At 33.3% G+C, this 17,065-nt stretch overlaps 1 protein-coding gene across 7 annotated transcripts in view; it reads left to right on the top strand.

The window, feature by feature from the left end:
- CCDC91 (coiled-coil domain containing 91) overlaps positions 1–17,065 on the top strand; it is a 347,143-nt gene that overhangs the window by 249,560 nt on the left and 80,518 nt on the right. For all 7 annotated transcript variants that reach the window (XR_009356756.1, XM_059185849.1, XM_059185848.1 and 4 more), the window contains one exon: positions 3,930–4,043. Coding sequence is in view for 6 of the 7 variants with exons in the window: in XM_059185849.1 (XP_059041832.1) it covers positions 3,930–4,043 (114 nt within the window). In the remaining variant the exon portion in view is untranslated. The remainder of the gene's footprint in view (positions 1–3,929; positions 4,044–17,065) is intronic.

Consider the following 17,065-nt stretch of genomic DNA (forward strand, 5'->3'; position numbering starts at 1 on the left):
CATTGTAAGTAGTCTATAATTATGAAATATGCATATTGTGTATTAATAAAAAAAAAAAGAAAGAAACACACAGTTGCCCCAGGAATTTCTGATAACTATGGTTTATAGCCCACAAACCAGGATTGAGTTGATCGCTGAAATTTGTTCCATAAATAATTTGACTGTGTTTATAATCCTTAACTAAAGTACCCTGAAAAAGAACAAACACCGCAGATCATTTATTAGTTCATGATCCTACGATTTCTGAAATGTATGGTAGGTTAATGGAAACTAAAGCATAGCTATACTTCTGAGCAATAAGGAGAAATTAAAAGTCTTAAATAAAATGTCACATAAACCTTTAGCCCTAAATGATATTCATCATGATGTATTTAATTGTTATAGCATAGAAACTGATTCCTAATCATTCAGTTTTTAAAGAAATTAGTATATAGAACTCTTTTTTCCACATTTAAAAACTAGCTGTGTAATCATTTGGATATGATTTCTTGCAGAGATCCTATTTTTTATTGCATATATTTTAGATAAAAATATTTAAGATAGGATGAGAAACATAACATATATTTTGACAGATCGCAACATATATGCAAATGGATGTCCCTCCAAACTATTGGCCTTACAGTGGTGGTTCTCAGCTGGTGGCAATCTAGTGAGTAGAGGTCAGAGATGCTGCTCACCCCAGGACATCCCCCCACACCTCCCAGCGAAGAATTACCAATCGTTCTGAGGCTGAGAAACCTGTCTTAGAGAATATACCACGTTTCTGGAAAATACTCATTATAATCGCCTATTTGAATATATTCACTGGTGGCAAATCTTCATTCCCTGTGAGGTATATTTTATCTTAGACCAATCCGCATGTCTCATAGGGAAACAAAACATCTAGGCAGACATTCACAGACACTTTGTATACTTACACATAAAATTCACTAATTCCCAACTAATTCAGAATTTGGTCTGGTTAGAAAATGGATGGCTTAACCTTTACATTTTATATTATAGTCAGAGGAATGTATTTATTGGCAAGTATTTTTTAAGGATGGATTTCACAACCTTGACTGTCACCGAATTTTCAACTGGAGAGGAGAGTTGAATTAAGGAACTTTTTTTGAAAATGGTTCTTTATCAGCTCAGAAAGCAAAGAGGATCCTCAAAAATGTGGATTGAACAGATAATAAACTATACACCCCCCAAAAGCCAATGAAAGAACAGGTTAGCTAATTCTTCATGTTTTTTCTGGATATATCCCTTTTGTTTAAATTGAGGTGTTTGCTTTCAAACAAGTCTGGTCACATTTACTGGTATGACCCTTGCTACATAGAAATTCTGGTTGATATTTAGTGTGACATGGATTTGTCTTTTACATTCAAATAATCCAGGTCTACAGTTCTTATCTACAGTTCTAAAATTCCAGAAGCTCTGAAAGCTTAGGATGTTATAACTCAACTATTGGCAAAACCTGACCTGAACTGATGTGAATAATTTTATACTTTTGATTTACCCATTCTCTACTCTAGTACTATTAATGTGTTATATTTCAGGGGCTGAGTAATATATTTTGCCTTTCCAAAATATGAAAATTTTCAAAGTTCAAATTAATGTGAAACCAGTAAGAATTCTAACAGTAGGTGATTTTAGTTTAAATAATTTTATTGGTTCTCATTTTTGTCTTCATAGGTTTTCAGCTTTAATCTTTACAAATAATTAAGGGAACAACAGCGCTCTATTTTATCAATGGAACTAAAGCTTAATATATTCAGTGGTTGAAGATAAAATGGTAACCGTTTTTCAAAGTTACTGCCATTATAGGAATTAGCAGATTTGTGACTTCGTTGTCTGTTTTAAAAATGAACCCCAAAAAACTTACGAGCATACCAGTATTGAAGTGGAATGAGGAGATATGATCAGGCAGATGATAAAACATGTTATGTATGTTCCTAATATTTCTATGAGACATGCTGAATACCAGATAATAATCTTTTTAAAATATAGAATATATTTTAAAATATATATTTTAAAAATATAAAAATATATATTAAATATATATTATATATAATTATATAATATATTATATAACTATACATTATAGTTATATATATAACTATACATTATAGTTATATAATATATATAATCTATATATTATATATTATATATCTATATATTATATATATTAAATATATATTATATATTTAATATATATAAATATATTTATAAATATATATAAAAGTATATATATATTTTAAAATATAGAATAGATGTCATTCTCCCTCAAATAAGTGAAGAACTAATGGGACTCTGGGGCGCCTGGGTGGCTGAGTCATTAAGTGTCTGCCTTTGGCTCAGGTCATGATCCCAGGATCCTGGGATCGAGACCTGCATCGGGCTCCTCGCTAGCAGGAAACCTGCTTCTCCCTCTCCCACTCCCCCTGCTTGTGTTCCCTTCCTTGCTATGTCTCTCTCTCTCTCTCAAAATAAATAAATAAAATCTTTTATAAAAACAACAACAACACTAATGGGACTAAATATAATCTAGGATGTAAGAAAACAGCCACTTCCATGGACTGCTTATTGAACAAAAATGTGTACACAAGGTCAGAAGCTACAAGAGAACTCAAAAATTACATACTTTGGCCAAAATGATTCTACTTCTTGAAATCATCTACAGAAATATCTAACATGCACCACAAAAATACTTATATGGATGCTTAGCACTGCTTTATTTTATTAAAAACAACCATAACCTAACACATGAATAAGTACTGATAAAATAAATTCTTGCATATCCATGCAATGGAATGTAAATCATATTATGAAGGAATGTATCATGGGTTAAAGTATTCAAAATATATTTTAAGTGTAAAATACCAGTTAGAAAATAGTATGTAAAGTTTGAGCCCTTCCTTCTTTATACCCAAGTGTGATGATGTGTGTATATTGTTTTGTGTTCATAATTTTCTGCATTTTCAAATTTTCTGCAGTAAATGTATCCACAACTGGAAATTCTTTATATTATTTCATATTTCCTGGGTTATATGCACATATCTAAAATAATTGGGGAAAAAATAACAAAAGTAAGCATTCGCTACAAAGTAAAGAGTCCTCAAGACTAACAGAATGAAGCAAATACTCCCACAAAATTTCAAGGCATTTTCTAACTGGTCACCTGAAAAGAAGGATGCTGCCTATATAGATAAGTGCAAGTTAAAGAAGTTTATTTCGTGGCATTCATCCAATCCATGATATGCTATGTTAGCAGAAAGTATACTTTCTGAAAAGCGTTGTACTTGTTTTTCAGAATTTTAGCCTTTTTTCCTCCCTATCTGAAATTCCGAAATCTCCAAGGTACTTGATTACAATTTCAGTAAAATAGAAGTACCACTTTTTTCCCCAGATTCCTCATGTCAAATATTAGCACACAGGGTGGAATTTTTACCTCTTATGCATGGTGTCCAGCTCTCAACATCTTAACCTGGCAGAAGGACCAAACTAGCTGTAAATCTTCACCCAGACCACACTTGATTACTGTATGATGGGAAAATTAAACGTGAATAAAACAGCTAGAGCATTAGGGTGTTCTTGGAAGAATAAACACAAGTTGGAAGTCTTATGTGGATAGTGCAAAGTACAGGAAGGCAATCAATCATGTAAACATCAAATGAAAGGTTGGTAAGGAAGCCATTGGAGTCTGTCAGGCGCTCCCTGCAATAAATGGCTTATTCCATTCCTTTTCCCTTTCACTCAGTTTAGAAAAATGAATTCTGTGGAATCTCTAACGTCCTAAAAGATTTTGCAAATTCTTATTCCAGGTTAAAGATACACTTTGGAATGAACTGAACCCATGGCAGAGGAGTTTGAAGTTTATATGAAATGGACACAAACATGTCCTAATGCATACCTCCCTGACTTTTTTTCCTTCCTCCCACAAACAGGAAACTGTTAGGGCAGCAATAATAGAAGAGCAAAAGCGAAGTGAAAAGGCTGTGGAAGAGGCAGTGAAGAGAACAAGAGACGAATTGATAGAGTATGTGAAAGAACAGAAAAGAGTAAGTATTCCCCCTGAAGGGTTTTACTTTGTGCTTCCATAAACTGAAACTTTGACTTTCATGCAGAAACATGACATTTTAAAATAGTTAAAATGTCCTTTGTCATCTAATTTAAGAATCTCCAAGATTCTTTTTCTGATATAATTATATATTTTGATATCTTTGAACATAAATTCCATCTGTCAACAAAAAGCAACACTGAATAACTTCTTGCTAGACTCCTAGAAATGACCTATAGCATTTCCAGCGTAATTATCTCATGAAAAAAATAGGCAGTTTTAGATTTTTAGGTTTTTTTAATTTTTTTTTTTGCCATAAGTTTGTTAATTTCTTACACTAGTTGTTGAAATTTACATACTCCCTTTAGGCCTTCTATGTTAACACTACTGTGGTTCTAGTAGTTTCCAGCACAGTTAGCAAATTAAGCTTCTTCTGTCATAGTTCCATTTCAGTAACATAATTCAGAATATATTTCAAAGAATTCAGAATACATATTGAAGCTTTACAAAATAAATGTCACTTCACTGCAGTGTGGTCTTATTAAGGTATAAGTTTGAGCAGTGGCTGAAAATAGTAGGTGAAACTTGATTTGTAGTCTTTTCAGCAAATCTTTTCATCTTAAGTAATACCCAAGATAAGAAACACGTAAGATGTTATCTCTGTAATAAGCATATTCTAATATGGAACATGATAAGTTATAGGATAAATTTTCTTATAATATTTTATCTTTTATCTATGTTTGGTATAACATTAAATATATTACAGAAGTAATATATTTAAGGATGATATAAGGTATAATATTAGGTATAAATATGTAATATAAACATTAGCATTTACCATGCGTGTTATGTAATATGTAATAAAAATATAAAGCATGAAACAGTGTGTGTATGAGGAAATCTGACACATGATATCTAAACTCAATTGGTGGTCAAATGGCAAACTAAATAGAAAATGTAAGATTGCCCTTCAGTAAGCAGTTAAGTATAAGGCTAGGAGTACAGTAAAAGCACGTGACACCAACTTAATTCTACACTGTTAATTTGAAGTCAAATTTGATATGATAAAAAGAACATTCTTCCCCCTCAATAGCTACCATTAGTTTCAACAAAGGAGAATTTGTCAGCTGAGTAAAAATTGCTAATTAAGCTTTCCAGGTGAATTATCCACTCATAGGCGCATTTTGTATGGGATTAAATTTTTGTGCATGTTTTGCAGGTGTTTTTAAAAGCAGTTTCACCTAAATAAATTCCCGATAGGTTCCTCACCTTCTGAAGAGAAAACTATGGGCCAAAAATTGTTGACTTTTTAGGAAGTAATATATTCCCAGAAAATTGCTATTTCCATATGCCTCCCCAAAATGCTTATTTTCAATTGTCTGGTTTAAAACTAGTCATTCAGCAAAGGAATTATAGATGCTTTCCACATATCTGCAGCAATTGTAGTAGTGAAAGAACACAGACTTCGATGTCTTGTGGGTGTATCCTTTTCTATCAGGTTTTCTTAATAATATATGACCAATCTTTACTTGCACTCTAAATGGGAACAAGAGATTATAGAACTAAGCAAACCCATTCATAACATTATTTTAGAGTAGTATTTTTTATCAAAATGGAAGATTTTTCTTAAAAAAATTGAAAATTCTGTTACTTTCCCATCAAAAAGAGTCACGTGGCTGCCATAAGAAATGTTTAAGATAAGAGAGCAAGAAATGCCTTTCTAGGAGTTATCTGGTCCCTATGTGAGCAAATTAACTCTTGAAGAGGATTGACAATGAACTCTATGGATTTAATCTGTGTGTTCTTACAAACCCTATTAAAGAATTAGTATTCATTTGTATTAGATAAACCAGTTCTCACATGTAGAAACATTCATTAAATAACAACAAAATGAGAACATTTGATTCTATTTGTACCAAAGTTCAACTTCCTTATGCTTGTTCCTATATGTGGTAAGGGAAATAAATGCAATACCTCCTTACAGAATTGTCCCTAATAATAAACATATAATAAAATAGAACAGCTTACATAAGGACTCAGTAATATGTGCTATGATTTTTATCATTTTCACTGCATTATGAAGGAAAAAAAAAACCCAGAGACTCCTTTGCTAATGAGAAATGTGCTTTTCAGATTAATATTTGGCATTCTCTTTCTTCTGAAGTTTACAGTGTGATTCTAAAAGTTTATTCCATTCTTATTACTAGAGTCACAGAAGATTAGAACTGATTTAATCAGTATGGTAGTAGGAAGTTTATTATTTCCACTTAGGGATTTGGGAGTTGTTTTTATAACACATTGTGGAATACTTTTAATATTTGAATGTTTCCATCTCTTCAAACAGAAAAGCTATAAAAAAGGAAAATAGGTAAAATATCTGAAATGGAGCACCAACTAATGACTAGACCTCTTTTTTATATAACTTTTTAAAAATTCAGATTCTCTATACTCTTCTTCTTTCCAAAACTGGATTTCAGTATTTCAAGTTAATTTGTATGAATATCTTTGGGCTTGGAAATTTTTCACAAAAAATAAGATATCTCATAGCTTATAAAGTCATAGAAGAAACAAAAGTTTTTTAGCAAATTCATAATCTTCTTGTCTCTTTCCAAAAGACTAAATTAGGGCAACTCATCTCTACTTCTTCCTTTGTAAGATGGATTTCTATTTGCATCAGAGAAGAACACTTTTCCAGAACAAAAATTTTCCTTTCTCCTCTCCAGCTTTTTTTAACTAGAGAGTCAACTTGAGATTTTTAGCATTAGACACCTCAAAAGCCCTATAGACCTTAGTTCCAACTGGGCTTACATTCCAGTCTGTGAAGTAATCTTCCCCTTTTGAAGTTTTCAGAAATCTTTGAAGGAAGAAGTCTAATGTTGTGTTAGTTCCTGTCTTTATATGTCTTTTGTCCTAAACAATTTTTCCTTTGACATCATCTTACCCTTACCAAATTCTCTCAAAGGTTGAAATGAAGACTCTTTTCCCTACACCTTTCCCTTTAGTCTTTACTTTTAAAAGATAGTGAAATACAGAATGAAAAATCAATTCAAATAACTTTTTGATATGACTTAACTTATATCAAATAACTTGTCCTACAGTATAAGATGTAGGAGAATCATATATAACCATAGTGGATATTGTTGCTTTTTCTGTGTATCTGAAGTCAGTAAGTTTTTAATCAGTTAGCCAGTCCTTTTAGGTATTACAATTATACAAAGAATTAGAACTAAAATTACACAAGAATTAGAATTATAACGAGAAAATGTTTTACTTTTAAAAGCCATTTACCAGTTTTCCTTAAATCAATAGAGATATCATCAAATTTTATAAATACTATTCATCTGGTCTGAACATCTTTGGTAGGACAAAGGGGCTACCCATACATGCACTAATTAAGTGAATTATAATTTACACTGAAATTGCATACTAAATTATTTATTAAGTTGGATACATAGTACTTACATTTTAGTCCAATTCATAATAATAACCAAAAATTAGTATGGAATCAAAATATGCAAATAAGGAAGCTTTTTAAATGATCAACCAGGAAAATAATTCAGATTAATAATGGATCTGTCCAGTGATAAAAATGACTTTCTTTTAAGTATTCTAAGTAGTAGGGATTTTTTTTAATCCTGTAAAATCTATCTTGTTAAGTCCAGAAAAAATAATTATTACATTGCATTCATAGTTAGCATAGAATTGAAAAGCTGCTGTTTTGTAGCCTCAAACTCTTATAAGTGTTTCCTTAGTTGATAAAAGTTGTCTGTTTTATTCAAAGATTTACTTATTTATTTGAAAGAGTGAGCACACACGTGTGCACGTGCCCAGGGAAGGGCAGAAGGAGTGAGAGGATCTCAAGCATGCTCCCTGCTGAGCGTGGAGCCCCATCTGAGTCTTCATCTCACCACCCTGAGATCATGACCTGAGCTGAAATCAAGAGTCAGATGCTTAACCAACTGAGCTACCAAGGTGCCCCCAAAATTGTCTAATTTTTTTTAATAAATCTAGAAATCTTCATTATAATTTGTACAATCCAAAGAAGAGGTAAATAGGAAAAGCTGAAAAGATTTTAAAATATATTTAATTTGTCTGAGGCAAAAGGCAGGTCAACTGGGTATCTTCAAGTGTAGTGATTTTCACTGGGAAGGCCATAACTGTTATTTTATTAAAATTTAAATTTTGGTCCAAACTCTCTTGAATCATTATCAATTCTGCGTAAGAGGTTGCAAACTGTAACCTGTGGTTCAAACTGGTTGCTACTTGTTTTTGTAAATAAAGTTTTATTGAAACATGCAGCCATACCCATTCACTTATGTATAATTTTTTAACTGGTTTCGTGATGCAGCAGCAGGCCAGTTTGATATTCTATCAGGACCATATAATGCAAAATATTTATTATCTGACCCTTTTAGGGAAAAGCTTATCAACTCCTGTTCTAGACCATCAAAATCATCTCGTGGGGAAAATTTCTTCCTATCAGACCTTTGAAATATGTATTCTTTCATTATGCCTCATTGTAACTAGACAGTTGAAATTCCATAGGTGCCAATCTGGGAAAGATTTTTTCTGTCAGTATTAATTACCAGGTAAGGTATTATTATAATATATTAAATCTGGTGCTCACTGGCATAAACTGTATTTTATTTTATTTTTTTAAAAGATTTTATTTATTTATTTGGCAGACAGAGATCACAAGTAGGCAGAGAGGCAGGCAGAGAGAGAGAGGAGGAAGCAGGCTCCCTGCTGAGCAGAGAGCCTGATGTGGGGCTCGATCCCAGAACCCTAGGATCATGACCTGAGCCGAAGGCAGAGGCTTTAACCGACTGAGCCACCCAGGCGCTCCTGGCATAAACTGTATTTTAGACTAGAGGAGATTATAGAAAAATGATATAGCAAAGACCACATCCCTTGACACTCCCTAGGGAGGAGGAATTTGTGGTTTCTAATGACCTATGGACCTTGGGCTAGAATGGAGTGTTCCAACCCATCCCACAAGTTAAGACTGTTACACATGAGCTTGCTATGAGGGAGGAAGTGTGAATAATATTCAGCAAGCAACAACTACTCACAGCCAAGCAGTGATTCCTAAAAAATAAAATCTTGTCCAAATGTAATAAAAGATTATTATTTTTTCCTCTTAAGAACCAGAATTATGGCCTGTGTTTTCTAAATCACCTCCAGGAAAATAATCTTCACTTTAGAGGATCCTTTTAATTTAGATCTTTAGAGAAAACTAAGGAACAGTTATCTTCACTTTAAAGTTTTTGTGGCCAAGGCATTGTCAGAATTTCTTAATTTTAAAAGGACTCTTTCAATCCAGTTTTGCTACATATTTTTGAGTATTTGCATCTCAAACTAATTATTAAAAGGTAGTATTTGGCCAAAATGAACTTTGTGATTTGAATTAATTTATTTGAATTAATTTGTTATTTGAATTAAACATGATCTCAAGACAGTTATTTAATATGTTATGGTGCCTTACTTTTCTCCTCTTAATAATATGGAAGTTGCACCGTCTGATCTCTGATGTTTCTATAGTTCTAAAATCTATCAGCACTATTTTTAACATTTTCCCTGACAACTGATAAATCTTTCGAGGAGTTTTGAATTCTTGGCATAAATAAGTTGCATCATACTAATTCTTTTATATGTTATTTGTGCATTAGTATGGAAAATGACACTTTCTGGCATTCCCCAGCCTTCTGCCTCATTTTCATTCTAACTAATTGCCTAATTAACTCACTCATACTCATTCTGGGGCAGGCTGTATATTGCCTCGGCAAGAAGTGTCTGCCCTTAAAACTTTGGGTTTAGGTCTCATAAAAGAAAATGCTTTTATCTGACCAAGGCATATTAAAATCGATAACGCCTCACATGTACTTGTTGTCCTTCCATTCATACTTCATTTTTTGATGCCAAAGGGAATTAAACCTACTCCATACTACCTGTATTTCAGGTTAACCCACAAAAAAAATTTACCTATCAAATTTTTAAAATTTCATCCATTTCAAATGGTACGATAACAAATACATAGAAAGACATTTAGATTTGGAAATAGCCAGTGCAAATCATTTTGCCAGTTGATATTTCACTGGGTAATTAATTTGTCCTCTCTAAATTTAAAGAATAAAAAACTTAATTCAGAAGGGATTAGTGAAACCAATGAGGTGAATAGGTTTTAAAAGGTGTTTTAGCTTATATAGATGTACTCTTAAAAAATTATTTCCTTTTTTTACATCTTAAAATCTTTGAAAACTTATTTCATACAGTATACCTTAAAATAAAAATTTATTGTCATTCTCCACTTTATATTTTAACAGTCTTCTTGATCCTCTTCCTTATTTTGCCATAGTCAGTTGCATAAGCATAACCTTGAAAAAATGTGTTGACACGTGAACAACCGTGGTTTCTGGTGAGGCAGGTCACTAGTGATCATTTCCATTCAGCAGCGGGGTAATTGAAAAGATATTATAGATACAGCTTAATGCTTACATCAAAGCCCATTGTATCTCTGTCAGGAAATAACATACATTCCAACTTAGAATTAAAATGACAGGGGCGCCTGGGTGGCTCAGTGGGTTGAGGCCTCTGCCTTCGGCTCGGGTCATGATCCCAGGGTCCTGGGATCGAGCCCCACGTCGGGCTCTCTGCTCAGTGGGGAGCCTGCTTCCTCCTCTCTCTCTGCCTGCTTCTCTGCCTACTTGTGATCTCTGTCTGTCAAATAAATAAATAAAATCTTTAAAAAAAAAAAAAAATTAAAAAAAAAAAAAATAAAATGACAATTTATGTATGTACACATAAGAACTAATTAGGTACAGTAATTAATGTGACCTTCAGCTGTTTGGGGGATAGCATTCTGTTTAAAGAAAAACAAAATTTCTAAATCAAAATACAGTAAGTGTAAATACTTGTGTTGGGGTCATTTAGTGTCTAAAAATGTTTATCTGTGTAGTAATTTAAAGTATTCATTTAAATAATTCAGTCACTTCTTAAATGATCACAATGACAATTTGCTTTATTCTTCACTGAAAGGTTTTAACTTTTTCTTAAATATTCAGATGACTTTTCTCCATTTAGATGGTGGTAAGAATTGATTCAATCAAGGACAGATCAACAAAATCAAAGTGTCCGTTTTGAGTCATAGATTATGGCAGTTCAGAATTGACACACTTGATGGCTATACTATCACTGCAGGTCTGTAAGTTAGGTATCATTTTTGAGATGGGTCATACCAACTGAAGCTTTTACTCAGAATGTAAAAGCTTTTACTCATAATATAAATGATGAGCAACTGGCCCAGAAGGAAAACCAGAGGTCAGACCTAGAGGAAGCACTAATTTCAAAGACCTCAAAATTGAAATGATGATTCCAGGCACTAGTCTAAGGATAGTGTGTGTGTGTGTGAGAGAGAGAGAGAGTGTATGCGTGCACATTACTCTCAAGAATATTTCATGATCACAAGTCATAAAACTAGAAAGTGGTAGTCTGGCTCTGAGCTGTTAACCAGCAGTCTAGCTCTGTGGGCAAGATGCAACAATAAAGAATAGGGACAAGAATTTGTGAATAGGTCAGAAATGAAAATTTCAGGTTAAAAAGCTAAGAACAAGAGGGTAACGGGGACCCATGTTTCTGTTTTGTTAGCAGTATGGCACTGTGTGGTATCTATCATATCAGATAGCAGTGGAGGACCAGAAATAACAAGTTCTTTAAAAAGCTAAAATTCTTGTTTTGGAAGGAAAGTATAAAGACATATTAAGTAACTATGTAAAGACAAAATAATAGCTTAAAGCAATAGTAAACACAATAATATATGGAGTGCTTGGATAAAGGTCAAAAGCATTATGCTGACATAATTGCAATAGAAATCCAGAAGATTGTTTAAGACTAGGATGATCAAGGATGGGATTTTCTTTATTTTGGTTGGATGGAAACTAAAATATGGACTAGGCTATATGGTTTAAAAAAAAAAAAAAAAGGTGGTTAATAGTATGTGAGAAACCAAAGGATTTAATCCCTTATAGAAATAAGCTAATTTTATAAAGATTTTTATTAAAAAGTCCATTTCTAAATTCTTGGTATACCTTTTGGTTGCAATTCTAGAATGTCTTGTTTCATTAAGTTCAGATTGTTGGGGGCAGTGGGGATGGAAATTTTATGTTGATTTACCCTTCAGCCAATTTTAGAACTTAAAAAGCATTTAGTCATTCCTGTGCTATTTATGAAGGGTCTCCAGTTGCCCTCGCTGTGCTGCTCCAGCCACAACTATTAACTATTTAGAAAGAAATGAGGGGCAAAGGGGTATTCCCAATGGCCAACATCTTGGATCAATCCAGTTATCTACACAGCACGCTTCTGAGTGTGCCCTTGCTATTCCGACCTAGGTTGTGTACTCTGAAGTTGGTCTAAGTGTTTTTCCATTCTCTAAAGAAATGTTGAACATCTTTAATAGTTTGAGGACTGTGGTGAGATAAATGAGATAATGAGAGCTTACACCCTTGTATCAATAATAATAATAACAATAATAGAATATTTATTTAGCAACTAAATTTTATAAAGGTTTTTACATATACTCTTTGATTCATATAATCAATTGCATCATTCTTATGCTGCTTTTACAAACCAGAAAATTAAAAAAGAGTTGGTAGAGATGTTGACTCTTCCAAGGTTTCTTCTAGTAAATAGTATCGTCAAGACTTGAATTTTCCTGTCCTTTATCCTGTACTCTTTCCTATGCATCACACCAACTAGCCTTGTCAACTTCTTTAAACTGGCAGTTTCATTGTGCTGCCTGGGGGAAAGCCAGTATCCAAAGAGGATTATCAAAGCCCATAGTAGTTAGGACCAGTGAAGAGGTACAGCCCCAACACAGCTAAGAGAACTGGAAGGGCATGAGATACCCAATAATAAAGAAAAGATCCTGAAAACAGGAGCCCACATTCTCCTACTATCTTCTTCTCTTATGGTGTTTTCACTGTAGAACTATGCCCAGTTTGAGTTCCATATTTAGGAAAAAATATTGGTATTTTCATGGAAATCAGGGTTCTTAGAGTGAGCTATTGAGGATATAACCTAGGAGAAGGAGTTTGAAAGATCTGAGGTTGTTCAGCTGAAGAAAAAGTTACTGTGGGAATTCAATAATGTAGAAACACAGAAAAGGCGATCTTAATATGATCTTACTATTAAAAGAATATGTAAAAATGTTCAACTTGGACGGAATCTAGGTTGTTGACATAAAATGTTCCATATCAGAAAACAATACTAAACAACAACCATTAATGAGTGCCAAGTTTGTCCAAAATACCACAGTAGCTGCTTTATTTACACTATTTCACATTATCGTCAAAACAACCCTAAATAATATCTGCACTTTACGGACAAGGAGAATTGAGAGTGATATTTGATAACTGCCCAAGATCAGTAGAAAAAAGAATTAAGCTTTTTAGCTTGGTTCTGTCTGACTGCAAATCATGTAGGGAGATTCCCCAGTAACAGTACTGAAGTCTGGTTAGATAATTTTCTTTACATATTATTTTTTAGACACTGTTCTAGGATTGTCAGTTTCTCCATTGGCAGGCTTTTAATACATCTTTCTACTTGTACAGGCTTCATCTAGATAAATTAGAGGAATCAGCTCCATCCAGACAAATTAGGAAGAAAAGCAGAAAAACCTGGAGAGTATGCAGGCACACACACCTCACTTAGGAAATTGCAATTATGTATTGCATACAACTTGTAACTTACTCTTAAGTAGATTTTTTTTTTTTTAATTTTAAGTAGATTTTTCACCTGTCATGAATGTTTTTTAAAAAAAAATATTTTATTTATTTATTTGAGAGAGATCACAAGTAGACAGAGAGGCAGGCAGAGAGAGGGAAGCAGGCTCCCCGCTGATTAGAGAGCCCAATGTGGGGCTTGATCCCAGAACCCTGGGACCCTGACCCGACCCTAAGACAGAGGCTTAACCAACTGAGCCACCCAGCACCTCATGCCGTGAACTTTTGAGTACCCTAGCAAAGACTCCTGGCTTAGATTATTTTAAATATTATTTCATTCCCACAGGGTTTTAAAGTTTAGATTTACATAAAAAACAGGACTTGTATTTTCCTGATTTTATTAGGAAACATTAGGTGGTGATAAAAGATTGACAAAGTCTTAAAATGAGGTTTTAAGCATGCATGAATTGGGCTATGAAGTTAAAACCACCACCAGCTTATATAATAGCAGTGATAAGGTAACAATAAGTTTGTCTTGCCTTTTTGAAAACCACTCTAACTTTACTATTCTAGGTAGTATTATCTCTTTTATCTTTTTGGTTTTAAACATAGTGTTAACTGTATTTAAAGTTTATGTTAACACTGTTTAAAACTAAAACCTTTAGCCTATTCATTTTAGTTCTCATTAAAGTCCTTATGGGCATATTCTTGGAATTAGTACACATTTCTACTCACATACAGGCTAATGCCAAACTCCCTTAAATTATACTTCCTCTAGGAATGAAAAAATAAAACAAAAGTAACATGTCAGAGTTATTTCAGTCCTTTAAAAATGAAACAAAAGTAACATGTCAGAGTTATTTCAGTCCTTTAAAATAGATCCAAATATACAAGTCATTATTGCAAACAAGTTTTTTATTTAGCAAATTAAGAAAACGGAGTCATGATCCCAACATAAGCTTTTTCAAAACCAGTTTTGTTAAATTCTGAAGTTATGTTGGCGCGGATGATATTTTCTTTAAATTTCATTTGATTCTATTTCAGTATGGAGGTAAGCTGTATAATCCTTGTATTTACTTCTCTGATACTTCTTAGTGGCTCTCAATTCTTAATTCTATCTTGCTAGGTAGAGAGAAGAAAATACTGTCATTTACAAGAAAGATACAAGGATTGAACAATGACCATCTGGGTCTTGCACTAATATTACTACAAGAGCATCTTATGAAACATTTACAAATATAATGACTTTCTCTGTATACTTTAAACAGTTGGATCATAGAAATTATAGGGTTGTGTAGGTTTACTCCATAATAGGTTAATGTTCTTTATATTATCCTGCATATTTATGAATATCTGTTGCTTCCCATTCTTTGACTTTTTTCAGATGTATAAATTGTTAAAAGATGAATTATTTTTCATGTGCTGTTTTTTAACTGAAACTTCTAAAATGACTGTTTTCTTCCTTTCTTTATCAAAATCTCTTTCAGTACAAAGGAGATTGTATTATTACTAAAAGACACTTGGTAGTTGTTACATTTAAAGTACTTGATTTGTTATATAGTTTTCCATCATATGTATCTCCTCTGCCATCAGTTCTTTCCTTGGAAAAAATAGCAAAAATAACAATTTGGTTTGTAACTAATAGTGCCTTGGAAACAGCATGAAAAAATCATTTTCTAAGAGATGCGGTATTTTTCTTCTCATATGAAAACAGAGAAAACCTCCTTGACATTCTGTTCATTGCTGATTCATATGCACTGACATGACCTCTCTGTGCTCCTGTCTTGCTTTGGAAGCTTTGTGCTCACTCTTTAAAGGAAGTCCAATTATTTAATACATGTGAACTCGAGTCTGTAACAGAGAGGAAACAGATACATCATTTATTATCATCATCACATTATTTTTGAATGAAATCCATTCAATTATGGGTGAATCACATGTCTGACTTAGTCTTAGAGTAAATTGTCAGACAATTTTTCTTATTTTTTAAATTAAGAATATTAAATGGATAGACAAGACATAATTTTACTTTTCTTTCTGTGGGATTGATGTACCATTGTATATCTCTTCATCTTATTTCTCTTTTTAAAGATATTTATTATCCTATATTCTTTTCCTAGAAGTTTTTCATTCATTCTCCTCATTATTGATTGGTTCAGCTGAGTTTCCATGCATGACATTCCATAATTCTTAGTTTTATACATAAAGCTTCAACATTCACATGAATTTACCCTCTTAAGAACTAATTTTTATCATTGCATCCTTTAGCAGAGAGTTTAAGATTAACCTAATTAAGATCCTATAAATATGTGACAGGTTGTTGGTCTGTTGGAAAAGTGTGTATTTTTTAACTTCAGATTGAATTCCTAATTTTGTACAATAGAGTTTGACTCTAACCGATTAGACATAAAAGGAGTTTATTTATTAAGAGGTTATTGGGATGGAAGAAGTAGGCTTGTAAGCTCAGCTTTCAAAAGGAAAGCCCAAAAGCATGACATAGAACTGACCTAATGAGAAGATCCCATTGATGCTGCTGACCCACCATATGCCCCCTCCCAATTCATTGCTTTTCCTCCCCCACCTAACACCGCTGCATCTCACAGCCTCTAGCTTTTGGCCCCTAAAACGAAAGTCTCTCCCTCCAACCTTCACCAGTTAAGAGGGTCCCTTACAGAGTTTCATTCATCAGGCTGTTTATTTTTCTTGAAGCATGGGGGTAACCCTGATTGGTAGGCCTTTGATCACATTGCCTGTATGCTGGGTACAAAAAAGAAGCTAAGAAATACTCTTTAGGCATTCTACCTTGAGGTGACCAAACTTGTAAGGATAGAATATCCCCCGATATGTTAAGGGCTTTCACAAAATGCCAAAATAAGAAAATATGGCAAATGTATGCTATCATTTATTGCTTGGTTATTCAATATCAGCTTATACCCTTTGTCATTACTTAAACCTAACCTTTAAAATATACCGTTCTTCCATACTTACCCATATTAACAGTAACATTAAGTAAAATAATAACAAAATACTTCAGCTGTCCCTTATAAAAATAAAATGTGTTCATAAAGGGAATGGCCTAGAGTCTCTTGTAGCAACCTACCACAAGGCGGGTGTAGCTGAGAATAAGTAATTCTGAGAGTAAGTGATTCTGAGCGTAGAACTTCTGCTTTTTCTTTCTCAAGTCTCTTCAGGTTCTCAAGTCTCATTCCATGTGTGTCACAGTCACTTCATATGGCCTACTCCTGAGCATGCCTGATTGAACCGTTCAGTGAATCAGCTAAACCAAGCTGACTTAGGGCAGATCAGG

The sequence above is a fragment of the Mustela lutreola genome, chromosome 8, assembly GCF_030435805.1.
Source record: "Mustela lutreola isolate mMusLut2 chromosome 8, mMusLut2.pri, whole genome shotgun sequence".
Lineage (NCBI taxonomy): Eukaryota > Metazoa > Chordata > Mammalia > Carnivora > Mustelidae > Mustela > Mustela lutreola.